This window comes from Pygocentrus nattereri, chromosome 5 (assembly GCF_015220715.1).
Source record: "Pygocentrus nattereri isolate fPygNat1 chromosome 5, fPygNat1.pri, whole genome shotgun sequence".
Taxonomy (NCBI): domain Eukaryota; kingdom Metazoa; phylum Chordata; class Actinopteri; order Characiformes; family Serrasalmidae; genus Pygocentrus; species Pygocentrus nattereri.
This window is the reverse complement of record NC_051215.1, coordinates 30776543-30804047: the sequence shown is the minus strand read 5'-3', so window position 1 is coordinate 30804047 and position 27505 is coordinate 30776543. Positions and strand designations below refer to the sequence as shown.

Here is a 27505-nt window from a genome sequence, read left to right as displayed (position 1 = left end):
ACTGCTGCATTTCATGTACCCGTTTCATAGATCGGCAGATATGAGGTAACTGCACTGAAAATTAGAATCCAGAAAAAATAGAATTTAAAGCTTATAAACAAGCTTTGTGTCACCTTGTCAAAGCCCAATACAAGACAGAAAGAACCTGTGAGTTAGCTTAGCTTAAAAGTAATGAGAGAGTGTGTAGGTTTTTATGCAGTAAAGGAAGGGGTAAAATGAGGAGAGGAAATGCTAGATGGTGCTATCAGTATGAAACGCTTGGGGTCAAAAGATGAATATTTCCACAGAGTTTGCTGAATATACCTTGGAAATTCAAGAAATATTGAAATCGGTGGGTTTGTATGGTATGATAGAGAGATGAAAGGAAGGACAGCAGGGTTAGATAGGCGAGTGCTATCAGTATGAAATGCAGTTATGTACTTTGGGTCACCTGTCAAATCGTTCTTCCTAGCTATATGGCTCTAGATTCAAGGAGTAACAAAAACAGTGGGTTTCTAGGGAATGATAGGGTTAGATAGATGAGTGCTCTCAGTATGATGCATTTATGTGCTTTGCATGGTCAACAGTTGCTCGCTCAAGCTCAATTCTACGAGTAGGAAAATGTGGGTTTCTGTTGGTTGATGGAGAAATGAAAATGAAAGAGCATGTATACCAGTTTTAGTGGCACTAGTTTATAAACAGGATAGGCGAAGTCTATAGAATGCAATCACTTGAAGTGTATGGGATGATATAAGATGAATAGTGAGTGAAAAGCAGATGAATATTTTTGTATAAGGACTCACATCAATTTAGGTGGCTTTAGCATGAAAGCTGTCAAAATTGGAACAATGATACTTCATAATAGGGGGAGGCAGGCATAGGAAAAAGGTTTGGGGAAGGATTTGTGGTAATTGGATAACTATAGAGTGGTATCAGATGACTGGCAGGTGGATAAGAGGAAGTGAAAAGGGAAGTACCATGTTAAAACTGGAAAGGGTTGCCCTGGTCAAGGCTGATCCTGCCTGACCAAACCTTGTCTGCCCCACCCTACATTTCACCCTCTATTGTCCACTCTGACCTGCTCCACCCAAAAGTTGTTTTGCTGCTTATGAAGTAGATTGAGACTCCAGACTGAAGTGGACTATACATGGCTGGAGAGGTCATTTTTCAGCCTGACTTAGACCTGAACATCCGACAGGACAGGAGAGCGGAAACATTTAATCAGCAAAACTGATTGCTTTGTTTTGACTGCCTGAGCTTAATACAATAAGCATTTAAGACAATGCTTTTACCTACGACAGGAGCAGCAATTGAGTAGGACTAGGTTTGATTAAAAGATAACACTCTGGTCCCTGTTTGATTTTAATACATACAATCACTAAGACTGTCAAAAATTGGTAGCTTTTAGTTGGCACATGTAATGCTGTTTGCATGATTAATCTTCACTGCAGCTTAAGTTGCTTGAAACATACATAAAACTAAATTTCATTTGTGTTGCTTAATGTAAAGCCTCCTACAAGTGTTTGAAACATAGCTGCCACATCCCACTCTCAACCACTCAGTTTCATAAAGCAGCCAATCAGAATACACAGATAATGTACCACATGATCACATCAGGTGACGTCATTTCAGTTGACACATCACTTGTGTCAATTGACAAGGAAATAAAACATTTATTGGAATAACTTTGGTCTGCTGTGATCCACATTGCTAGAGTACTCATTTTCTCCTCACTTGACCAGGCTAAATAACACAAATGATTTTGAATGATATGATACACAAAATAAACACCATATACTAACCTTGCTAACTTGTGGAATAATTGGCTGTTTAGCATGCAAATTTGACTACCTGTCATGTTGCACAAAAAAGTTTCATGCACCTTGCAACCTGCAACAAGTTGCATAAGAGTTTCACCCTGTAGAGCCAGGCTTACTGTAAGAAACAAAGTCCATTTATATGCTGTTGCTGCATAGTTTTTGTATCTTGTTAAATGCTAGTTTATCTTTTTTCAATGAAGTGTTTTATAATCTTTGTCAGGCAGTGCATACTTTTTGTTTTTGCTCAGTTAGGTTTGTTCTATAGTTTATATAGTTTAAGTGTCCTTTTGTAGCTGAATAATCAGGTAATTGTCAGAATAATTTTTTGATCAATGTTTATTATTTACAACAGATCATGTGAGGCTTACATTGCTGTCATATACAGACAAACATTACTAGGTACAGTCAAAATTACAGCCAGTACACTCACAGACAGTAACTGTCACAAGACAAGTAAAGGATGAGCCTTATGGGCACTCTTCTAATGAGGCAATACAAAATCCTTCAAATCGCATCCCATACAAACATCACAGCTGACTTAGCTTTATTTATCATTGGAGTCAGAATAATTTGTAGATCGAGTGAGATTCTTGTCAGCATGCTTGCAAATCACTCCTGGTTGGTTTTCTTACATGGGCCATCAGGCTGATCCAGAATGGAGCATCCTGGCTTGTCTTTACTCACTTATGCTCACTCATGTCACTCCACTGCTGCATTCCCTTTATTGGCTTCCTGTATTTCCTGTACTTCCAGGCATCAGATTTTATTTATTTATTTATTTATTTTTTGCCATAAATGGACCTTCCACTTCATACCTAATGCAGTGGACAAAACTTGTTCCATACTTCAAACCCCTCCTCTCTGTCCTGGCATCGAAGTGCTAGAATGAAATTCCACTGGCTGTTCCAACAGCCCCTCACAGTCTTCAAATTCTGACTCAAGACCCACCTCTTTGTGAAGCCTTTAAATGAACACTAACCTTGCACTTATTGATTCACTATATGGACAAACGTTTTGGGACCACCTACATTACAACTACAGGAGCCTTTAAGACATCTCATTCTAAATCCATTAATATGAGATTGGTCCCCCCTTTGCGGTTTTAACAGTTTCCACTCTTCTGGGAAGGGTTCTACAAAATTTTAGGGTGTCTCTGCAAATTTTTGCCTATTCATCTAGTAGAACATTTGTGAGGTCGGATACTGTTGTGGGATGAGAGGGCCTGTCTCGCAATCTCCATTCTAGTTCATTCCAAAGGTGTTTGATGGAGTTGAGGTCAGGACTCTGTGCGAGGAGCCGGTCAAGTTCTTCTACACCAAACTCGCTCATCCATGCCTTTATGGACCTTGTTTTGTGCACTGGGGCTCAGTCATGCTGGAACAGAAAAGGGTCTTCCCCAAACTGTTCCCACAAAGGTGGAAGCATACAGTTGTCCAAAAAGTCTTGGTCTGCTGAAGCGTCAAGATTTCCCTTCACTGGAACTAAGGGACCTGTTGGATTGGCGACCTGTCCAGGGTGTATCCTGCCTTCCGCCCAAAGACTGCTGGGATAGGCTCCAGCACCTCCCCCCCGTGACACTGACAGAGAAGCGGCTTAGAAAATGGATGGATGCATGGATGGATGGAACTAAGGGTTCTAGTCCAACCCCTGAAAATCAACCCCATAGCATTATCCCTCCTCCACCAAACTTCACAGTCGGCACAATGCAGTATGACCCATTCTACTGCCAGCATTTATCTGTTGAGATTGCAAGGCTATGTGCTTACTATTACCCACCTGTTAGCAATGGCTGTGACTGAAACACTTGAACTCAATAATGTCTTGTGTTTACACTTATTTCTGTGTTATGTATCTATGTATGGGTATTAGCACTGACTAATTTCTGGCAGAGACTTATTTATACTAACTAGGATACATTCTGAGTGGACGCAATTATAAGTCACTCGCTATAAATGTAAATGCACCCCCAGTCTGATGGCACCTGAAGATTGATAGAGTGATAGATGTGATGTTTCATTGGTCTTTGGCTGTCTTGCGCAAATATAAGAGAGAGAGAAAGAGAGGCCGTGCTGGGGTATAAGCGCGAAAAGAGAAATGCTAAAGTATGTTTGCTCCTCTCATGTTGTTCTCAATGTCTATTCAGGCTCAAATCTGCAGCAGAAATAAGTCTCATGCTCAGCCAATCATATACACACACACACACACACACACACGCACACACATCACTGCATTGTCTAGCCCTCAAATAGTTCTACACACAACTACACATTTGTACATACATTCTCAGTGATTAGCTCACTCTCAATTACACTCAAGCACTCAAGCAGAAATGACCATGAAATAAACAAACACTCTGTCTCCATCTCTCTCTCTCACTCTCTTTCACTCTCACACACACCACCATTCAGAGAAATAATGGGACTCGAGTGTATTGTCAGTATTTGAAAAACTTTATTGCAACACAGTAATTTTGCTGTAAGACTGTGACAACAGAAAATAAATTATTATTCATATCACTGAAACCAAAATAACATTGAGCTTTCAGGACGCCTGCTTTACAAACACTGCATGTAGAAGTCCAGCAGACATGCTAGCCTTGTGTGTTTGCATAACTGCGGCTTCTTACATGCTCATATTCAGTACTATGCAAAAATCAGAGACCACCCTTCATTTATTTGACTTACAGTCAAAACGACCATAAAAGACAAGATATTCATTATTTTTTTGAGCGTCAAAAAAAAGATATAGGGGTCATTTTCCAGTTGGAACCATGTCACAAAGGTTGCACGGCTCTAAAAGTCTGTATGTGTATTTACAGAGTTGACCTAAGACTAAATAACACATTTCCTTTATTATCTCTCAGATTTTTCATTTTTTATCTGGTTTTATAATGGCTTTACAAATGTAAAACAGCTCATCACAAACCAATTTTGAACATTTGAGAAAGCATGTTTAGTGTAACTTAGGAATTTGTATACAACCTTTTAATGTTTTTATTAGAAAAATTCATTTGTCACAGAGATTTTGGTCATTGATGTTAGCAGAACTCATATTTTAACATAGTATTTTCAGCCCTATTGAAATGCTTCTTTGGGTCAAGTAGTGTCAGAGAGTAAGCATCTCAGTGCATGAGAAATTGAGTCCACACTTTTTCACTATATTTCATGAATTTATTTATAATTTTGTTTATAAGGCAGCACATAACTCCTGTGTGTCACTGGTGTTATGTACTTTAATTACTGGGTAATTTCAATTCTGTGAAAAAAATGCCAAATATGTCATTTTTGTTGCTTTTTGTTTAAATAGTTGCACAAGCTCACCTGACCACCAATGAGTCAGCCAATTTGCAAAATCCTCAGTTTTAACCAGAATGTCACACTCACTGGAATGACTTGGAACAAAAGTCTGGTTCCATTGACTTACACTAAAAGTAAAGAAGGTTTTTCCCTTCTCCTGTAAAGGTATCATTTTGGAGATACAAGATTTTCTTTTGACAACAACGATATGACAGAAAATGACACAGAAGCTGCAACAACTGAATATCTTTTTTCTTTTTTTGTGTTTTGTGTGTCTACCCTTTGCTTTTATTACAGCTTCCATACTTTTTGCTTTCAGTTTTTCAAACCAACCTGCAGGGATGTTTTCGCACACCTTTAAAGTTAAGTCTAAGAAGGTGGTTTCACTCTGTGCTTTTATTGATCCCAAAATAAATAATCCCAAACATATTCTATGATTTTAAAGGATGTACAGTCCATAGTTCTGAGAACACCAGCAGCAGCCTATTTTCTCAATAACACCTTCTTGACAGCTGCACATCCTTTCAGTCTCATAGTGTTGAGCAGATTATTTTACATGGAATCACGTCAGAAATATCTCTTCAAAAATGAACAACTGAATGGCCATCTTGACTGGCTATGAAATAAATTGAGGGTGGTCTCTATCTTTTGTACTTTAGGTATGTGTTCTGTTTCTTGATATTGACTGAGTGCATAAGCAAGGCATGAAATACAAAGGAAAATTTGTGATATACACTCAAAGGAGAAATCTTATACTTCAAGTCACTTTGTAGGTGAATATTTTTGTAAACAAAAAATAAATAACCTACAGCTTTATCTCAAGACACTATCTTGAAATTATTCTAATCTCTCTTTCTCCGTCTTCCTCTGCTGTGTTGTCTGTCGTAGTCTGTTTCTGGACCAGTACAGATCCAGCCTGGTTGATGCACTAAGGAGATTACTGCGACCTGATGTAAGTATGTGTGAGTGTGCGTGTGTGTACTCTCAGTAATTAGTCAGAGCGCAGTGACTGGGTGAGTAATGGAATGGTCGGATTAATATCTTGTAATACTTTAATACTTATTGTGCGTAACTTGAATTGGGCTATCTGGCCTATTTGACGCTCTTCACTAATGACAAAGCACACAACTTCTCCTCCTTGGCCCTGTGATAAGACCCACCGCCGCCAGAGCCACAGCAAATGAAAAAGCTTCAAAGAAAGCAACAGATTTGTATTTATCTTCAAGGTTTTTTTTCCCCCCCAAGTACAGCCTTTGATAGTGGATGTTTTTCTATTAAAAAAGGGCAGAGCTCTTTCTCTCTCTCTGTGTCAGTGTTACAGCTGTGTGATCAAGCACACGCTGTGCAGCCCCAATGATCATTGTGATTTTCATGTTTATGTTTACATATCTCTTTCTCTTTCTCTCTCTCGCTCTTTTCTCCTCCTCTCACTTAATACCTCTCCTCTCTCTTGCACTATCTCTCCTTCTCTCCCTTTGTCTTTCTCCCTCTTATACTCTTATTCTCCCTTTCTGTCTCTCAATCTTTCTCTCCCATTCTCTCCCCCTCCCTCTCTCACACAGTTTTCTTTCTCTCTATTCAGTCTATTCCATATTCAGTCTCTCCTTCTCTCACTTTCTCTCTCTCTTTATTTCTCTCTCGCTTTCTTTCTCCTCCTTTCTCTCTCTCCCTCTCTCTCTCTGCTTGTCTCCATCCCTCTCATTCTCTCTTCTTTTTTCTCTTCCCCTTTCTCTCAATATCTCCTTCCCTCACACTTTCTCTCACTCTTTCTCCATTTCTTTCTTTGTGCTTCTTACTCTTTCTCTCCCTTCCTTTCTTTTTCTCTTCCTTTCTCTCTTCCTCTCTCACTCCCATTCTCTCTCACTCCTTTTCTCTTTCTCACTCACACTCTTTTGCCCTCTTTCTCACTTTTGCTTTCTGCCTTTCTTTCCCTCTCTCTCCCTTTCTTTCTTTCTCCTCTCACTCTTTTGCCCTTTTTCTCATTTTTGCTCTTCTGTCCTTCTCTCCTTTTTTCTTTATTCTCTCTCACTCTCACCTTTCATCTTTCTCTATTTCTCTCCTTACTTTCTGTCTTCTCCGCCTCTTTTTTTCCATCTTTTTTTTTTAAATGAAGACCCTCATACATCCATACAGTTGCACATTTCAAAGGAGCTGAAGTGATAGCTCTTCCTGCCGTGTAATGAATTAGGCTTGTGGTTTAGATGATGAAACGTTGGCTGATTATATCAAACACACAGTCCTCTCATCCCTGCAATAAAAATGATAACCCACTCAGGAATGAGAGAGATCTGTTTTTCAGGATTAAGACAGCTCTGGATAGAATATATTAATGGCAGTGGCCAGCAGTCTGGCTGTGGTGGCCAAATGTCTGACTGCACTCAGGAAATCCAATTAATTTTCCTTTTAATGACTCTTGTTATTATAAAATGAAGTTGGACCAGTTGTCACATTTACACACACTACACAGATTAACACAGCTGTGAGTGTGTGTGTGTGTGTTTTTAGCACACATCCAAACTTGAATTAAACACTAATGAAATATAAAAAAGAAAAAAAAAAATGCGGAAGTGAGCCAATCCAGCGCTTGTTTTCATGTTTGTTGTTTGTTTCATTGGGGCTCAGCCCACCATTTAATTAAAACAATAATATGATCAAAAAATATGAAATAATATTTAAAGCTGAAGGATTTCAAAGAAACTTTGAACCTTTGGGTAATCCTCTTAGCACGGCTGGCCGTCCAGGACCCGTTGATCTATAAAGGGTGGGGATGCGCTTGCAGCCATTGATTGGATTAGGTGAGCTTTAATCTTTTTGTTTATTATCTAATATAATACCTGGGAGAAATCAAATAGAATGTAATGATGCAAACCACCACTTGCGGTGAGCCTTGTTTGATGGTGTGTCTGAGCCGCTGAGAGAAGAACGGTGGGCCAGGATGAAGACAACGCAGCCGGATTGAGCTCAACTCATTAATCAGTGCTCATCACTTCATTCTGCTAGTGAAACTGCTGCTTTTATTTACAGAGGGAAACGTAATTTCAGCTGTGCTTTACTAATTATGAATTATTTTGAATTACTTTGCCATGATGGTAGTGTTGTGTGAGTAATGTGATGTCTGATGCTATTAAGGTTATTTATTGGAGATCTTTTTCTCCGATCAGTGTTGTAAAACAGTATTGTTATAAAACAGCATTTTTTTTTTTTTAACCCACAAGTCAATGTAATATTTCACTGCTGGTCTTTGGACTAACATCGCTTGGAATGGATGTTTATTTAGAGCAGGGGTGTCAAACACAACCACTAAAAGGACCATTTTGAAAAACTAAATCTGTGGGCCAGCTCTTTTTATTTCATTTTTACTTAACATTTTGCCATGACCCCAACTGGCCATTGTTTATTTAAAATATGCCAAAACTACAATGGCAAGTAACAGACACTGAATACTTGAATGATTCCAAAATCATTTTAAATTTCACATGAAATAATAGACTACATTAGCTGTGCATAACTGTTACACCTCTTTAAATGTCCCCAGTTTACAGTAGAGTTTTTAAAACTGCCCGTTCACTTGAACTAAATACTTGTCATGTGGTGCTGTCCAATAGTTTGTCCCATGTTTGTGTGTGTCTATCTCTGTAGGGTACAGCTTTAGTGTTTGCACCTAAGAGGGGAGATACACTAACAGAATTCTGCAGACTGGTGGAGAAAGTGGGACTGTTTGTGTGTTGCTATGACAACTACGACTCACATATTTGGGACCTGCACTTGAAGGTGAGTCTTAATGAACTAAAACTTTTGTGTGTTTTTACAGAAACTGAAAAGGCAAAACCTAAAACAATTTTATAAACACATGGGACCAAAGCACTATGACCACCTGCCTATTATGCTGTTGGTGTTTCGCATACTGCCAAAACAGCTCTGAGCCACCAAGGCATGGACTCTGTGAGACCTTTGGTAGCGCCCTTTGGTACCTGGCACCGGGAAATTAGCAGCAGATCCTTTAGGTTGTGAGGTGATGCTGTGAATCATACTTGTTGTTCCAGCACATCCCACAGCTGCTTGAATGGATTGAGATCTGGGGAATTTGGATGCCAGGCAACACCTTAAACATGCAAGCTTCTTACATTGCTCCAAGGTCCAGTTCAGATACACTATGTTGCCAAAAGCATTCAGTCACCCATCCAAATAATTGAATTCAGGTGTTCCAATCACTTCCATTGCCACAGGTGTATAAAACCAAGCACTTAGGCCTGCAGACAGCTTCTACAAACATTTGTGAAAGAATGGGTCACTCTCAGAAGAATTCCAGCATGGTACCGTGATAGAATGCTACCTGTTCAACAAGTCCAGTCATGAGTTTGATGTGGAAGAACTTGACTGGCCTGCACAGAGTCCTGACCTCAACCAGATAGAACACTTTTGGGATGAATTAGAGCGGAGACAGCAAGCCAGGCCTTCTTGTCCAACATCAGTGTCTGACCTCACAAATGTTCTTCTGGAAGAATGGTCAAAGATTCCCGTAAACACACTCCTAACTCTTGTGGAAGCCTTCCGAGAAGAGTCGAAGCTGTTATAGCTGTAAAGGGCGACATAATTTTAAACCCTATGGATTAAGAATTGGATCTCGCTCAAGTTCATATGTGTGTAAATGCAGATGAGCAAATACTTTTGGAAATATAGTGTACTTGCAGGCCCAGCAAGGGCTTTTAAGCTTCTTTTTAGGTTAGCAGGGATGCTCTGACTGGTCTGCAGCCCCATATGCAGCAGGATGCAGTGTATGCTTTGTGACACATTCCTCCTGTAACCATCATTAAAAATTTGTGACTTGTGTCACAGTAGCCCTTCTGTCGGTTCAGACCATACAGAATAGCCTTTGTTGACCTCATGCGTTGATGAGCCTTGGCACCCACAGTTCTATTGTTGATAAAATGTGTGGTGCTCAGGAGAGGCTGGAGTGAAACATTTTCTTCTCTAATACAACCTGTTAGTGTCACCCATATAAGTACTTTTTTAATTGTTTGGCCAGCTGGTTAAATGAAATTAAGTGGAGATTAAGTCTTTACATATGATGACTGTTTTCTGTTCATATTGATGAACCTCTGGGGGTATGCATAACAGTTTGGAAACCACTGCTGTAGAGAATGTGTTGACCATGGGCCATATTCAAAGTTTGGACCAATTAAAATTGTACCCGAGATGCATTTGTCCCGGGGGCTAGACTTAGGACACCCCTGGGCTAAGAGATGTGAAAAGGTGTTACTGAGGAAAATTGAATTCAAATGCTGTCCTGATCTTCTTTTATTTCTTCCCAGAGGCTTATAAAGTTTTGGATAAAACTCTTTAGAAGACTGCACTCACAGCTCGGTTGCAAAACTATTGACAGGCAGTGATTGACTTTTGCTGGTGGGACTTGTCAGAATTTTGCAACAGTTAAGAGAGGTTAGGAAAAAGTGATGTGAACATGAACTGCAATTGTTTTTGGTATGTAAAACCACACTCACAAACAGTGCAGGACATGAACCCTTGAAGTTATCTCTTGAAAAAACTCACTCAAAAAGCCAGCCATTGAAAAGCATGGTTTTGCTGTACATGCTCCAAACTCCAAAGTTGCTGTATATTGTACGTATGTGTTTCTCCAGCACTGAGCCTTAAATGAAAACTTCTGACAGGTCAAACTCTTAAGTAAGTTGGAGAACAATGACGGGACATAAAAAAAAGTGCTGGCCACTGCCTATGCCCATGTCACCATGCCCATCAGCACAGTGGCTGGCCGGCAGCGGCTGTGGAGTCCAGCTGGTTAACTAGCATTGACAGGATGGCTATGGCTGCCATTTTTAACTGTGGAGGAAGCTGTCAGGACCCATTAGGCCCCGAGGGCCTGACGGGTGGCCCTGCCCATGCCTGAGGAAAATGGGCCTGCCAGCAGGACCCTGGCACTGAGTGATTTGGGCCTTTTTTGTCCATGGCCCTTTGAGTGGCCACTCTACCAGCGTCTGTGTGTGGCCAGAGGCAGGTGCTTGCGAAAAAATGGTAAGCAACCACAGGGGCTGCAGGGATAGAGAGAGTGAATTCAGAGCTGTCAGTGGGCAGAAAGAGGGAGAGAGACAGATGTGAAGCTGAAAGATGGTTATAGGCGAGAGGGAGAGAGCTGTTTTCATTGTACCTTTAATGTCCTTGCCCAGAACCTCATAATACAATGACTAAAGAGTCCCTGTATTATACAGCAGTGGATTTATCTTTCACATCTTACTCAGTCAGCTAACTCAGAAAGGAATTGTGTGGTGAAATCATTTCAAAGTCTAATGTTAGACCTCTTCACTGTCCACATGTAATTATATTAACACAATAACTGAAGCACCTAGAGTGAATACCCTTCAGAGTGAGTAGTGGAATGGGAAACTGTGTGTGAGTGCGAGTGTGTGTACGATGATAATACAAGATTGATGGATAACAGATATTACATTTTGCATACTAAGCAAGTTTTGGAAACCTCGTGCCATTCCAGTTTCTCTCATATTGTTTTCACAGTCTGCCTAAAATATAGTCATTTATTCTGTTTGTATTTGTATATAATATTATCTACCTTATGTTTCTCCTCACACCTGTATTTCCAAATTATGGGCAAGCAGACAGGAAGTGTCTTTCATTACTGTTTTTAACAAAGTCAAAGTAAGTGTGTTTACCTTTTAATTTATCAATGTATGCCCCATAGAATGTCTCTGAGGCATTCTGGGACAGTGTGCAGTTTGCAGCTGTCAATACAGCTGAGTAAAAATGAAAATTTGGCAAGAACAGAGGTGAGCAAATACGTGTGGCTTCATAATGACTCCTTGAATTTTACATTTTGATTGTACCTGGCTCTCAGTAGCCATGTTTACATGGAGCCTAATAATCTGTTAATAATCTGACTAATAGCTCAATCGGAATAGACTAGTCTGATTGAAGTCATTTGGAATACAATTTATTAGTTGTGCCACTCGCTGTCAACAAAACTCAGCTTATGTTAGTGTTCATCAGAGGAGGTGTGATAAATCACAGCTGTACCCTGCTAGTTCATTTTTCAGAATGATGCAGAATTGTGCTGTACCAGGATACACAAATAAACAGAGAAAATACAGTATGCTGTGTTTTTTTCAGTTGCCATTACAAATACTAGAAATCCTGAAGTTTTGACCAATTTTTTTGAAGCTACACACAGTCCAACATCTTCAAAGAATGAAGACTAACTTTCTCAAGACCAGTGAAAAAATGTGAAACCGATGCTGGCTGCTAAAGAAAACTCTTTTTCCCTCTGTTGCATTTTCCACCACTGTAAACAAAAGCTGCCGCTGACGTTAGCTGTGTTGAATGTCTGTAGCTAGAGGCTAGTAACAACAAAAGCACTGATCTTGTGGAAGTGATCTTGGAGTAATAGTTTGGACTAAAAGTATGCTTTTGGCCAATACCTTAAAACAAAACTATCACAAAACAACGCCTCAGGTATTAAGCAACACATTCATAACCACTTTGTGCAATAACTTAAAGGGACATAGCTTTTAGAGCCATTAATGCTTTGGACGTCTGGTTCCTAGCACAGTAATGATGAACAATTCGGACTCAGTAAATTTCTCTACAAAGGTGCATTTCACACCAAATCACTCAGTGATTTTGTTACATCTAAGCCATTGAATAATTGAGTCCCCCTTTAGGTGAGCTGTGAGAGTGGTGGGACGACAGCACCAATGCTTTCAGTTTACCATAATACCCTGGCAATAAAACCCTCAGATCTGTACCTTTTTTCTAACTGTAAAAACGAATTAGTAAGACCTTGACTAAGTTACGACTGAATAGTTATGACCACTGACTGGAAAGTTATTCCAAAGCTGAGGGGTTTTGTATAAAAAGGCTTTACCCCTTATAACTTGATGAATCTTCGTATTAATAGTGAGCCAGCAGTATTACTGTAAAAAAATGTTTTTTAATTTTTATTCTAAACAGTAGTTGTACATTTTTTGTAGAGTTCTCTGTTGTATTAAGATGTATTAACTTATTTTCACATAGAAAACCAACAAAAATGTTATATGATTTGGGCCTCCCAAGGTTTTGCATACGACTGGAACTATTAACCTCCGACTAAAGTGTTTCATGCATGTTCTGTTGGCACCTCGATTACAAATATCAGCACACAGGCATTCAAGCATCCCAGCAATGTATTATTTATATTTTTATTTGTTTTTATATGAATTATATATTTATATGTTAAGATGTTATTAGCCTTTAATAAATTGTCTGTTCCCACAAGAGGTTCTGTCCATAAGTTGCTCAAAGCATCATGGGGTGTAGGAATAAGGAGGATATGAATGTTACATTCTCCCAGAGTTACACCTGCAAACATACACAAACTGGCATGGTGCACCTGAAGGCTGATGGGGGCTTGTTGCACAGGAAACAGGGCCACCTACTGTGCCACTGCGTGGATAATGATGATAACAGTGAGGGGCCATGAGAGCTGAGTCAAGTGTTCTACTACTGTCTCTGTGTGTGTGTGTGTGTGTGTGTGAGAGAGAGAGAGAGAGAGAGAGAGAGAGAGAGAGAGAGAGAGGCTTTACATGCACATAAGTGTGTGTGCTTCTTGGACATGTCAGCAGGATATTACAGCTGTGTGTGTGATAGCAGGACAAACTGAAGTGGCTTCATCATATCTGAAGGTGATTAAGGCCCAGTTCTTATCTTCTGATGAACATCCAGACTGTGTGTGTGTGTGTTTGTGTGTGTGTGTTAGTTTTCCTACATTGTCAGGGCAGAAATGTCCTGATTTTGGGTTCGGTTTAGGTCTTATTATATATAGTTACATATTGTTACTATAATATTAAAGTCCTGTAGTTTCACTGGACAGCTCAACACAGTGGGAGCAGAACGCTAACTGCTAATTCGGTCATGTCACTTATGGGCAGAAGAGGGAATGTATAAACCGTTGGTGGTACCAATGGTGGTACCAATCTTTAACAGGTACCAACTGAATCTTATTGCATAGACATCTAAGCATATACAAAGGAGTCCAAGAGAGCATAATGCTGCGGAACAAAACCTTGTATTTCCAAAATGATAACTTTACTGGAGAAGCAAAAAACACAGTTTAATTTTAATGTATATTATATTTAAAAATATAATAAAGTCAAAGTACATCACAGAAATAGTGAAATAGAAATAGTAAATAGTGAAAGAAAGATGAATGAGAAAGATAGATTCTTAAAGTCTGAGGATGATATAAAAAATAAACTTAGATTAGATGAGAGACAGAAAGGGAAAGGAGGAATAAAAAAGATAAATACCAGAGAAATTTCTATTGAAGAAGCATTCAGTTACTGAGGCACATACTTTGGAATGAATACAAATAATAATGCAGTAAGTTTTATGTGTGTCTGTGTGTTTAACTTTTTTCAAACCTTTCCTTGTGGAAATTCTTGGTTTGTCTAATCAGTTTTTTAAAATGTATTTATTAAAGAAATCAGAAATGCTTTAACACATCTGTGTGATGTCTTTGGGTTTTTGAGTTCTGAAGTTAAACTTTATTCTTCTGTGTAGCTCAAAAGACATCTTTTTTGAAAACAAGAAATTCCTTTTATTTATACATATACACAATACTTCTATATTGTTGCTGTAGGAACAAAACCTCATATCTCCAAAATAGTAACTTTACAGGAAAAGGAAAAAACATACTTTACTTTTAATGTAAGTCAATGGAGCCTGACATTTTTTCCAAGTAATTTTGGGCAATTTGTTTTGGTCTGTTCATCAAGAAATTCACACGCAATGTAAAGGACAACAGTCATTTTAAATTGTCAAAAACTGAACATCGGCAAAAATTGAGTTACAAGGTTTTGTTCCCACAGCATCAATATTTGTAATAAAAGCAAATAACATAAATGCTATATCTATGTTTATTTTACTTTATTATGCACATGTTATTAATTATGTGCTCAGGTATCTTTGCACAGTATTATATGTATGTATGTATGTGTGTGTGTGAAAATTTTGAAAAATGACAGTGACAGACATATCACACTTTCCAAACTACACCAAGTCAGACTATTTACCTATAAGCCTAAACAGACATGATGTCAGTCCAGAGTAAATGCCAGATATTTACTTGTGTGTGTGTGTGTGTGTGTGTGTGTGCGTGTGTGTGTGTTTGTTGGTCTGTGAATGTTTTCACACCCCCATATGTCTCTCACTCCTCAGCTGCAGTCTCTGATGTCCTGGAGATTGAGGCGTTTCCTTTGACCCCTAAAACCTTCCCACACATCCAGACAGTGTGTGGCGCTGATGGAAGACAGGATGGTGTGGTGTGTGTGTGTGTAGGGGTGTGTGGGGCTGTGCTGTGCTCTCAGCAGTGTGGCGCTGCGGCGAGGGGGCTGCGTGTTATCCTCTTATCCCCACTGTTCTGGAATAGAGCCCCAGCAGCTGGAGGACTGCAAGCCGCCTGATAATGCCGCTATTTTCCGCCCGCCCGTCTTAATCTTGTTACTCAAATGGTGGTGAAGAGAGTCATGAATTTTAATTCTGACAGCTTCCCCCAACACATACACAAACACATCACACACACCGCAGACATTAACCTCGCTCCTCTGAGTCCTCCCCTTTCCATACGCTCAAGCGTCTGTTCTCCACTCCTGCTTCATCCATCCATCCATCCATACTTCTCTGGGGCTGGTGATTCAAACCTGCTGATGTTCAGTCCCTCTCTCTCTCTGAGGACCAGCTCAGAGGACGAGTAAAAGAGAAAAAGAAGGGGTGATGGGGTGAAAGTGGCAATAAAATAAATGACTTGCGTCTCGGCAGCCGTGCGATTAACGCGCGAGCCGATTTATGCAGCCACCCATGAAGCTGATTAGCGGCCTCTGATCAGGAGGAACAGCTTTGCTTGTTAAACTTTTCACCTTTGCACACTCGCCATCTTTTTCTTACACTTTTACTTTCTTTCTCTCTTTCTTTCCATGTCTTTCTTTGCCGTTCTCTCCTTCTCTTTCACCCTTAGCTTATTTCCTTTATCAATCTCACACTTTGAAGTTCTCTTCTTATTCCTCCCTCTTTCTCTCCCTCTCATTCTTTTTTCTCTTATTTATCATTTTAATTTTTTTTTCTCCCCCCACCCTGCTTTTGTCCTATATCAGTCTAACACTTTATAAAGTTTGCTTTTATTCCTCCCTCTTTCTCTCTTTATTCTCTTTTGCTCTCACTGTCTTTTTCCTTCTTGCTTGCTCCCTTTTCTTTGACTTTTTCCTCTTCTGACTCACCTTTTTCTTTCTGTCCTCTCTCCCTGTCTGTCTCGCTCTCTCACTCACTCTAAGCTTCTTTCTTATATCACTGTCTTAACAGTTTCTGACTTCCTTCTTATCCTCTTTCTGTCTGTCGCTCTCTCTTTCTCACGCTCTCTCTGTCTCTCTCTATCACTCTAAGCTTCTTTCTTGTATCACTCTCTGTTTATGAATTTCTTTCTTAAACCCCCCTCTGTCTCTCTCTCTCCCTCTCTCTCTGCCACCCCCCCTCTCTCTCTCTCTCGCTCCCTCTCTCTCTGGGGTGTGGGATTTGAATGTGAATGTATTGGTCCCTGCAGTGGGTTTAGTGTTGGCCGGCTGGCCGCCCTGATTACTGAAGGGTCATGGGTTCAACCACCGGCCGCTGTGTAGAGAGGGTGGAGGCAGAGATAACACACATGAAGGGCAAGAGGGGAGTCTTTCACCCGTCCTCCTCTAGCCAGAGGAGAGAGAGAGAGAGAGAGAGAGAGAGAGAGCGTGTGCTGGAGATGAGTGTACATGTGGTATTACGGTGTTAGTACAGTGTGCATTTATCTACTGTAGACAAGTTTTATTTCCCCCTCTGATCTGTCCAAGCTCTCCCAACCCATAGGAGGTGCTGTTATTCCGAACTCTGTAATGATGAGTTGCCTCAGCCCAAAGGGGGGCGGTACCACAAAGTTTCAGATAACAGTAATAACAAAAGCATGGGTTAATTTGAAATTGATAATTTCTTACAAAACATAGGAATTATGAAAGTGCAGATTCTAATGACATAATTCATTATGTAACTATGCGATTATGTAATTTAATTTAAACAATGTAGCAAAAAAAAAAAAACATGAATTTTCAATGTAACATTTTATTGCAGAGGGTTGAGGTGACCAAAGGAAATCATACACAAACCCCAAACCAGAGACCTTGATTTTAGCGTCGATTGTAGTTTGTGAACTTGATTGCGCTGCTAACACTTTTAACTTTGACATTTGACATGCAAGTATTTGTTTTGGTCATCAGTCTCTAGTCTGATATACAGATACAGACATTGTAATAAAATGGATCGACTTCAGGTGTTTTAGTTACTGTTGTAGTGTAAATGTCCTGTCTTGGAAATGCAAACATTCCAAGCATAATCCTAAAACTGTTCAACAAAATTAAACAGAGTGCTGGCGGTAGGGAAATAAACATTAGTATTGACTGCCTTTATTTAATATAATTGTGTAGCCACGTGTTCTGTATGATTACCTTTAGTAATCACACTGTGGTGAACTTTACACATAAAAATAAAGTGAACAAACTACAGAACAGTTTAGGGCTACTAGCCAATAAAAGAAAATGAGAGCTGATAGGCCAAGTGCCAAAACAGCAAAGGCGGGCAACATTAACTAGAATTGTTTTGGGTTTTTTTTTTCCACAGCAAAAACAGCCTGTAAATTCAGCGTCTTTACTTGAACATCAGGGACACAAAGAAATTGCACAGAATACTTTAATCCTAATTTATTCAGTGCAAAAAATAAGACACTGGAAAGTGAAATCATTTTAAATCTACTTAGTGTATCTGATGTTTCTTATTACGAGACTGTTGGAAGAAGATTATATGATTATTCCACCTCTTTCTATGGTTGTTTTGTATTGACGGATCATTTTATTTGTTTCAACAAATAATACTTCAAACAATGATGAAATAAGACAGTTTCAATAGATATAATTACTTTATTACTAAAAATGTCTAGAAGTAGTTGAATAATCTTACAGCAGTCTCCTAAAGAAAGAGCATTAGAAATATTGAGTAGATTTAAAATGATTTCACTTGCCAAGATATTTTTTTCCTGTGATGCACTTTTTTTGTGCAGCTCTGGTTCACTGTAGATTACACCATTTGGAATGTCTTCAGTGTGAATATGCAGCCCAGATGTGTTTGTGTTAATTTTGTAGCACTGTTTGTTGACTATTGGTTGCGCTTATTTCTCTCCTTCCCTGTATATATGTGCTTCACACTGCCTTCTCTGAGCACTGTGTGCATGTCAGTTTTGGAGGCTGTGATTTTCCTAACAGGATTGCACAGTGCTCGAGGAGGAGCGTGCGGGGCCGGCCTGCGGGAAAGCCAATTGGTTGGGACAGGGCAGGGCTGCCGGGCAGCGAGCCGGCCTGCTGGCAGAGAGAAAGAGGGTGGCAGTAATGCTGCATTTCAGCTGTTAGCAGAAAGTGGAGCCTGGGGGCCTGTAGCACGACAGGGGTTTGCTGATGTTCTTCATGCAGACACCTCAGCTCTAAATGAGTCATTGTGAAGCGGTTAGTGTGCCTGTCCCTGTTTGCTCACTGCGGCTCGGGTGCTGTTGAGATGAGCCATGTGTAACAAGGGTGGAAGCAACAGGAGTTCAAACAAGATGCAAATAAATCGGTGCTGGCTGTTGCATGTTATTATTAAAGTGGTAGTTCTACAAAACTTCATTTTACACGCTTTGTCCCTTACACTTAAATATGGCTGATCAGCCAGGACATGTTTGTTATCCATTTGTGTCTGCATTATTGCACTGGAGCTACAAGGCTACTATATCTAATATTGGGAGCTTAAATGCATCAGCTTAATTATTACATAGTCGTGTTACAAACAAAAACTGGTACAAACATCCAGCAAGTTTTGAATGAAAAAAGAAACAAAACAGAAAAGGAATAAAGCATGGCTTAAAAACCACTAAATACAACAGTATGAGCAAGGAGAAATGAGTGAAGCAGGCTCTACATATACAGGTGGTGCTGTAGTATCTTCCTGCTTTATTTACGACTCAGTAAAAGCATAATGTGGCAGCTTCTTAAAGAAGAGAAGATTTTTATACTCTATACAGCATCCAAGGAATGCTGGCGTAGCCAGATGAACAAATGAATGGACAAACGACAGGCAGACAGATGAACTAGCTCCCTAGCTAAGTTATGCTCTCCAGGTTTGCTTTTACTTAGTTGTTAACTTTCACTTGGTAAGCTTCTTTCACTTAACTAGCAAAAGAGACCATAAGGGAACCGTTTGGTTAAGGTTGATTGATGGTGATTGATGAAGATATTGTTTACAGTGCCCTCCACAAATATTGGCACCCCTGGTACACATGAGCAAATCAAGCTATAATAAACATTCTTTTTTATCCTTTTGATCTTTTATTTGAAGTAGGCTGACTTTTGGTAATAATAATAATAATAATAATAATAATAATAATAATAATAAATAAAAAAAATCTTTATTTGTTTGTACTTTTTTTTTTTACAGGTGGCAAATATGTGATGAGGCTTAACAGTAATATAAGAAATTATATTCTAGTATTCTAGTATTAATTTAACATCATATAAGACAATGACCTGATCAGATTAAAAAAATAAATACCAAGAAACATAGAATACAGTCAGCCAGTTCAGTTCTTTTACAACGGGAGTGAAATAAGCTCTTTTTTTGTATCTGTGCTGCTGCGTTTTATAAGTAGAGGATGTATTGTTTTCTTAGGAAGTCCAGTAAGAAGAACATTACAGTGATCAACTCTGCTGTAACAAATGCGTGATCGGGTTTCTCTGCGGCACCCTGAGATAGAAAAGGCTGCATTTTAGAGATATTTCTCAAATGATAAAAAAGCTACTTTAGTGTCTGTATTTACATTCAGGGTAAAACAGAGTTTAAAATCTAAGATCACACCCAGGTTTCCTGCTTCAGGTTTTGTATATGCAGCTAAAGAACCAAGCTTCTCATGCAGCAGCTTTCTCTGAGTTTTAGTCCCAGTGATCAGAATTTCAGTTTTTTCTTGATTTAGTTGTAGAACATTTTGTGGCATCCAGTGAGAAATATCTGTCACGCAGCTGGCTGGTCTGTCTACAGTCTTGATCATCAGAAGGACGGAAATGTATAATTATGTGTCATCAGCGTAGCTATGAAAATTGATAGGATATCTTGTGGGATTTTTTTTATTTTTTATCTTTTTTGATGAGTGATTTCTCAGTGAAACCAAAAACTGTCTAATTCATTCTAAAACAGTGCCTGAGAGGCCTATGCTGATCAAAAGCTGCACTAAGATTCAGTAAGACCAGAATAAAGGCGCTTTACGCATCAGTGGTGAGCTGGAGGTCATTCACAACACAAACCAGTGCTGCATCTAATACTATGGTTAGAATGAAAACTTGATTGAAACTTCTCAAATAACTTGTTTGATATTAAATATAATTTAACTGCTTGAAAACAACTTTTTCTAGGACTTTCATTTAAAAAGGAGGGTTAGAAATGAGTCTAAATTATTTAGAAAACTTCTGCTAGTCTTTTTTCACCAGGATAGCTTTAAGAGTATCTGGAAAACAGAGCCTGTTGACAGAGAACAGTTTACAATAGTTAAACATCATTTTGAAAACAATAAAATAGGAACAGGGGCAACATTTATTGCATATTGCAAAGTTAATGCTTTGCTTTGAATATGTTTATTTTGTGCCCACAAGAGCAATATTTACCTACATAGACAGAAAACAAGGACTGACTGGAGCTTTAAGTGATCTCAAATAGTCCTTTAACACTTTATGGCATAATGTTATCTATAGAAATGACCAAAGCACAGATACAGTTCAGGCCTCATGATGCTGCTGCTGTTTTAGCTCTGCATTGTATGTTTGTGCATAAAGTTGATGAGCCACACCATGAAGGTATGGGAAAGAGTTGTTGAAGCAAAGCTAAGGCGAGAGGTCCAGATCAGTGAGCAGCAGTTTGGTTTCATGCCCAGAAAGAGTACCACAGATGCAATTTTTGCATTGAGAGTTGGTAGAGAAGTACAGAGAAGGTCAGAAGGTGCTACATTGAGTTTTTGTGGATCTAGAGAAGGCATATGATAGGGTGCCAAGACAGGAACTGTGGTAATGTATGAGGAAGTCAGGTGTAGCTGAAAAGTATGTTAGGGTGGTGCAGTACATGTATGAGGATAGTGAGACAGTGGTGAGGTGTGCAGTTGGAGTGACAAATGGTTTCAAGGTGAAGGTAGGGTTACATCAGGGATCAGCTTTGAGCCCCTTCTTGTTTGCAATGGTGATGGACAGGTTGACAGATGAGGTCAGGCAGGAGGCTCCATGGACCATGATATTTGCAGATGACATTGTAATCTGTGGTGAGAGTAGAGAGCAGGTGGAAGAGAATCTTGAGAGGTGGAGGTTTGCAGTGGAGAGGAAAGGAATGAAGGTCAGTAGAGACAAGACGGAATACATGTGTGTGAATGAGAGGGAGGCAGGTGGAAAGGTGAAGATGCAAGGAGTAGAGGTCGTAAAGGTGGAGGACTTCAAATATCTTGGGTCAACCATCCAGAGCAATGGACAGTGTAGAAAAGAGGTGAAGAAGAGGGTGCAGGCAGGATGAAGTGGGTGGAGACGGATGTCAGGGCTGATGTGTGACAGAAGGATAGCAGCAAGAGTGAAAGGGAAGGTTTACAAGACAGTAGTGCGTCCTGCTATGATGTATGGTTTGGAGACTGTGGCTCTGTCTAAAGCAGCTGAGCTGAAGGTGGCGGAGATGAAGATGCTGAGATTTTCGTTGGGAGTGACCAGGATGGACAAGATTAGAAATGAGCAGATCAGAGGGACAGTGAAGGTGGAGCAGTTTGGAGAAAAGCCAGAGAAGCCAGGTTGAGATGGTTTGGACATGTGTTGAGGAGGAATAGTGGATATATTGGGCAAAGAATGTTAGAGATGGATCTGCCGGGTAGAAGGAGAAGAGGTAGACCTCAGAGAAGGTTTATGGATGTAGTGAAGGTGGACATGGAGATGGTGGATGTGAAAGTAGAGGAGGCAATTGATAGGGCAAGATGGAGGCAGGTGATCCGCTGTGGCGACCCCTAAAGGGAGCAGCCGAAAGAAGAAGAATTGTATGTTTGTGCATTTGTATCGATCACAGTAGGTCAAACAGTGTCAGAAACCATATAAACAATGTGCCATGGTTTACACAGTGCTGACTGATCAGTGATAAGCTTCCAATACTTCTAAGCTGCATTAGCCTCATAGCTTCAATACAGAAATTTTGGACATTACCCACGACTACATTTTGGGTAAGTAGGACCGCTGTGAATTTTTAGCTGAATTGTCACTTTAAAGGGCCTGTGTCTGTATCATCACCACGTTTTGAAATACACTGCTCATTCCTCAGTCCCTAAGTGACAAAACAGTCCATTTTGAACTCACTGTGTTTGTGATTTCACCAAAAACAAACACATTAACATACATCTGTTCAGCCTACAGCAGTTTAGCCCATTTACACTTAAGTTATAAGGAATGTTTCAACCTGACCTGCTTTCTGAATGAGGCACAATACAGTGGAACCAGTTAGAAGAGACATTGTTTGTATGCAAGTCTTGAAGGCAAAGTAAGGACAACTAATTCTAAACAAAGTCATTATAAGGGATAAAGAGAGGTTGGAAAATGGTAAAACTGGTTGGCTTACATATCTCATAAACACAAGAAGTGGATCTCAGGAAAAAAAATAAAATGCAGGAAAAATGTAGATCAAACAAAGTGACTGCGTAACTTCTCAGGATCCTTGTTGATCTTTGTTGTGTGTGTGTTTCAGATGAAAACTGAAGGGAAGGACGTGTACGATGAGAACATCCACTATCCTGTGCTGCTCACGCTCACCCACAGACCAAGCCCAGGCCTGCTGTGAGCCTGGCAGTGCCAGCCTGCCCTGCTGTGCCACCCGCTGGCTCTGCCACTGTGACCTCCAGGGGTTTATTCAACCTAGCCTTTTTCACTCCTTTAACCACAACGTTTTTTGGGTATTGTAAGCGAGTGGGAGTGAGAGAGTGTGTGTATTTGTAAGAATGTGTGTGAATGTATGTCGTAGTGTATGTGACTGAGTTGGTGTGTGAACTCATGCCTGACCTTGTTACTGTGCGATGAAAAATGTGTGAAATCTTTAAACAGAGACATGGCCACATGGAACACAGCCATCCTCACAAACTCGCTGAGTACTTCCAGACGTATTCAGCATAACAGAAATATCAATGCTGAAGTGCATGTCAGCAATTTTGAGTCATTAACTTATAGCGGATGTTAACTTATAGTGGGGTTCCACTGATTCTTCAAAATTTTTGCATAATCCAGTTGTTGAGATGTAAATGAAGTAATTCAGAGTGGTTTGATGTGAAATGGTGCATTTCAGAGAAACCGACTGATTTCATTAAGGGGGTGGTGATAGAAACCGCCATAATGCACCGTAATGCAAATATATCTATTTTGTTTATTATCCCAAATGACCAGTGTATGCACACATATCTTCTGAGTTTCATGTGTAATGTTGATGATGGTAAAATAATGGTACATCTGAGAAAATAAGCTTTCTTTGATGGCTATTTTGCCTTACAGTGCCCTGCATAATCGCTGCTGGCGGAGCAAAACCTCGCTCTCCATTTTTGTAATTTTTCAGTTTTTGGTATAATTTGAAAATTTGTCTTTTTGTTGTTGTTGTCCTTGACATTGTGTGTAGATTTTATGGGGATCTGACCAAAAGAAATGGCCTAAAATGACCTGGAAAGAAATCTGGTTCCATTGACATTAAAAGTAATATATGTTTTTTCTTTCTCCTATAGAGTTATCATATTGGAGATACAAGATTTTGTTCTGACAGCAGTGCTCTCTGGTACATTTTGGATGAGTTTTACATTATGGATTAAAAAATGGTTTTAGGCCCAAAAGAGTAAAAAGAAAAAAAAAAGTTAATTACTCACAAAAATAATCCATTACAAATAACTGATTACTCATCTCATTACTCTGTGATGGGATTACTTTACTTGTTACTTATTATATTTAGATGTTTTATTGTTTGCTTCTGTGTTACTCTATCAAAAGTTTGGTCTAATTGGAAAGTACAAGAGAGAACCTGATCATTTTAGTACTTTAGTACATTTAGAAAGAAATAGCCAATCACAGTAAACATCATTTAAAATGTGTTAAAAGGCCAGTTATGCTTGAAAAAAATGACAAATTTAGCTGATGCTGTTTGAAAACATTTCACCTGGCCTCTGAAAAGGCCCCAGAAGCAACTGCCTCTAAGTAAATTCTTTGTCCCTCAGTTTCGTATTAGTGTGTTTAGATGCTTCGACAGACTGCTCACCGAGTTTACGGCACTCGCGCTGTGCTGCTCTTATTCACAATCAAAGTCACGCTGAGGAGGCAGCACATGCACACACAAGTTTTGTACAAGGACAGACAGGGATAGTTACAATCTATAATCTACATTAAGATAATGATGGTTTAAAATGAATTAGCCATAATTAACACTGTTCTTTGAGAAATATGAGTAAGAAAAGTGACGAAATTCCTAAATCAGTAACTGTGATGTGATTCCAAGAACTGTGATTACACTGTTTTGTTACAGAAAAAAGTGCTTATTTTATTGTAACACATTACTTTCTACTGCTTTACCTCTGACACTGACTACCATAAAACAGTGTCTCAGACATGCTGCACATTCGTAACCATTTCATGTAATCACTTTCTGTGAAGAAGCTTTTAGAGACATTCAGTAGAAGAAAATTGAAAAATCAGTGGAATTCCCTTTAATGCCATGGCTCATTGTATAATGCGTATAGGCCTAATTATGTATCCCAAGCATAATTATTTTAATGTAACTCTGCATAGCACATTCTATTCATCCTACAACACTGACCAGTTGACAAACATAAATATGGTCTAGTGATGTTACATCTATAGTGTGCTTCAAGCTTGACACTAAAGGCTTTGTGGAGGAGGGGAGAGTCTAGAGCACTTGCTTCACTGTGACCCACTCTCACTGCCCATATCTGAGTCCTGTGAGAATATGTTTGGTTAACATAGGGTATTACAAAAGCTCACAGAAAGACCATCAACACTGTATGGAGTGCTGTGTGTTTAACAGGCTGTATTCAGCACAATGCAGAATCAGAATGAATTTAAGGTTCACCGACTGTGCAAGATAGAGGAGGCGTTACGTTTTTAGTATTTCGATGGAATGATCTGTTATGGAGAGAAGGAAATAAAAGGTGCATTACAGTGTTAATTATATCAATTTTCCAATTATCTGATACATATTGACATATCAGTCATCATAAATCTTTATACACACTGTATTAAGTTTCACAGGGTCTGTATGTGATTATATCAGTCAAGGTATCATATCAAGATCACTTTAAGAAAAGTATTATCATAAATCTCAGTCTGTGTAGTCTAAGTATTCACTGGTGCCCCACTTTCAGCAGTTTACGCTGAGCTGCTTCTGACTCAGATTGTCTGAGTTTCTATTGGTTTGAGTTTTTCTAATCATTTTGTTTTGTTTGACTTTTTTTCTTTTTTTTGGCTTTGTTTTTTCTGAGCTGTGTGCTTCTGCACTGTGACTGTATTTCCTACCCGATACACAGATGAGTCCAAAGTGATTGTTTTACACTAATGGAGCAGGTGGTTGTAATTACTGTGATTAAATCATTATTTGAAACAGTTTTGTGTCCAGTGCCATTTTTCAACAAATATTATTTTAGCTTTGTCACCGATTTATTTGATACAACATACGGCGCACAAAGACAAAGTTGCAGTTTCTGGGTTTATCAACATTGTTTAATTGCGCTCGGCCCATCCATCCATTTTCTAAGCCACTTCTCCCTCAAGGTCGCGGGGGGGGGGGGGGGGCTGGAGCCTATCCCAGCGGTCATCGGGCGGAAGGCAGGATACACCCTGGACAGGTCACCAGTTGTTTAATTGCGGTGATTATTATTATTTTTTTATGATTTTCATATATAAAAATTCATATAAATCTGTGGCCTATTTCAACATAAGAATTGAATGGTTTAGATGCTGATTTGCTAGAGCTTCCTTTTTCATTTAATTTGTGTGTGTGTGTGTGTAAATGGACACTTTTTTTAATCCAGATTTTTTATTGTTTATTTATTTAATTCTTTTTTTAAAACTTGCTTTTCCATTTATTTGTTGTTGTCTGTTGTGGAACTGAGATGAATTATGGCAATACATGCAGCTTTTTATTGTTCTTTTTTACTTCTTATGTAAAATTAAGTTCTAGATTGTGCAGTGTATTAGATTAAAACATATGTTTTATGTTAGTTTATGTTAGTGTAGTAGATTAAAGCATAAAGTTTCAGTGTCAGAGTTAAGTCTCAGCGGAAGCCCTCCTCCTGAACTCTGCCTGCTCAGCTATAGGAGCAACCAAGCGGCCTAAAGCACAGGCCTCGGTTATAGAGGCTACTGCTGGTGGAGGGAGGGGGAAACGAGTGCCCCCTCTCTGTCTTTTGAGATTTGAAAGAGGTCTGTTCTCCCCTCCCTCCATCCTGCTGGAGCCAGGGAGGGAGAAATGGAGAGAGAGAGAAAGAGAGCGAGCTCCATGTTCCGTACAAGGGCCCCATTAACTTGACCACTTGCCCTTTGCACACAAAGCCTGGGCCGGCCCCCTGTCCCACCCACCCAATTATGTGCGATTAGGCTCAGTGTGCTGTGTCAAGATGCAGAGAGATGCGGTGAGCAGGCGCTGTTAACCGACCAAGAGAGGGCAGCCATTTAAAAATGAACTACATGCGTGTTTCATGCAGGCTGCCATATTTTCCACTAGTGCATGGAGCTAGATGGAGCTTTGAATTAGTTCCATCTACACTGCGCAAATTGCTTGAATGCACTCCAAGGTGGCGCCGTATGAATGCGTTAGAAGTAGAAATGGAAATTCTCAATTAGTTTGTTTGCTCATGCATTTTATGCCTAGTTTCCATTAAAATGTCCAGCAGTGGCGAATATGGAGGGGTTATTGTGGGAGATTTGATTGCTGTTGGGGCAGCTGGCAGCACGCTTGGCTCAGGTTCCTCCCACTGATGCATGACTTTCTGCACAAACACCCACAGACACACAGCGAGCACCATGTTGTGTAGTCATGGGTTCAGGTCAGCAGCGCCAGGTCAAAGAGTCAGCGCTGATACGGAACGGGTTGCGGTGGCTCAGGTGGCCATTTTATCTCTCCTTACCTTATTCACAGACTTGTTCACGCAGCAGTGCTAACACCATTCTTTTCTGAAAGAATGAATAAAAAACATACAAATATGTATCACACAGTCGTATTCAAGGGTCTGGGCACTGCTGGTCAACGACACATTGATTTTCTAAGTGG

At 39.6% G+C, this 27505-nt stretch overlaps 1 protein-coding gene across 1 annotated transcript in view; it reads left to right on the top strand.

Annotated features, from left to right (window-relative positions):
- Positions 1–25839, top strand: part of camkmt (calmodulin-lysine N-methyltransferase) — a 168971-nt gene extending 143132 nt beyond the window's left edge. The window contains exons 9-11 of the mRNA XM_017690589.2: positions 5984–6047; positions 8735–8866; positions 22940–25839. Of these exons, the coding sequence (XP_017546078.1) occupies positions 5984–6047; positions 8735–8866; positions 22940–23032 (289 nt within the window). The 3' untranslated portion in view covers positions 23033–25839. The remainder of the gene's footprint in view (positions 1–5983; positions 6048–8734; positions 8867–22939) is intronic.
- The last annotated feature ends 1666 nt before the right edge of the window (positions 25840–27505 follow it).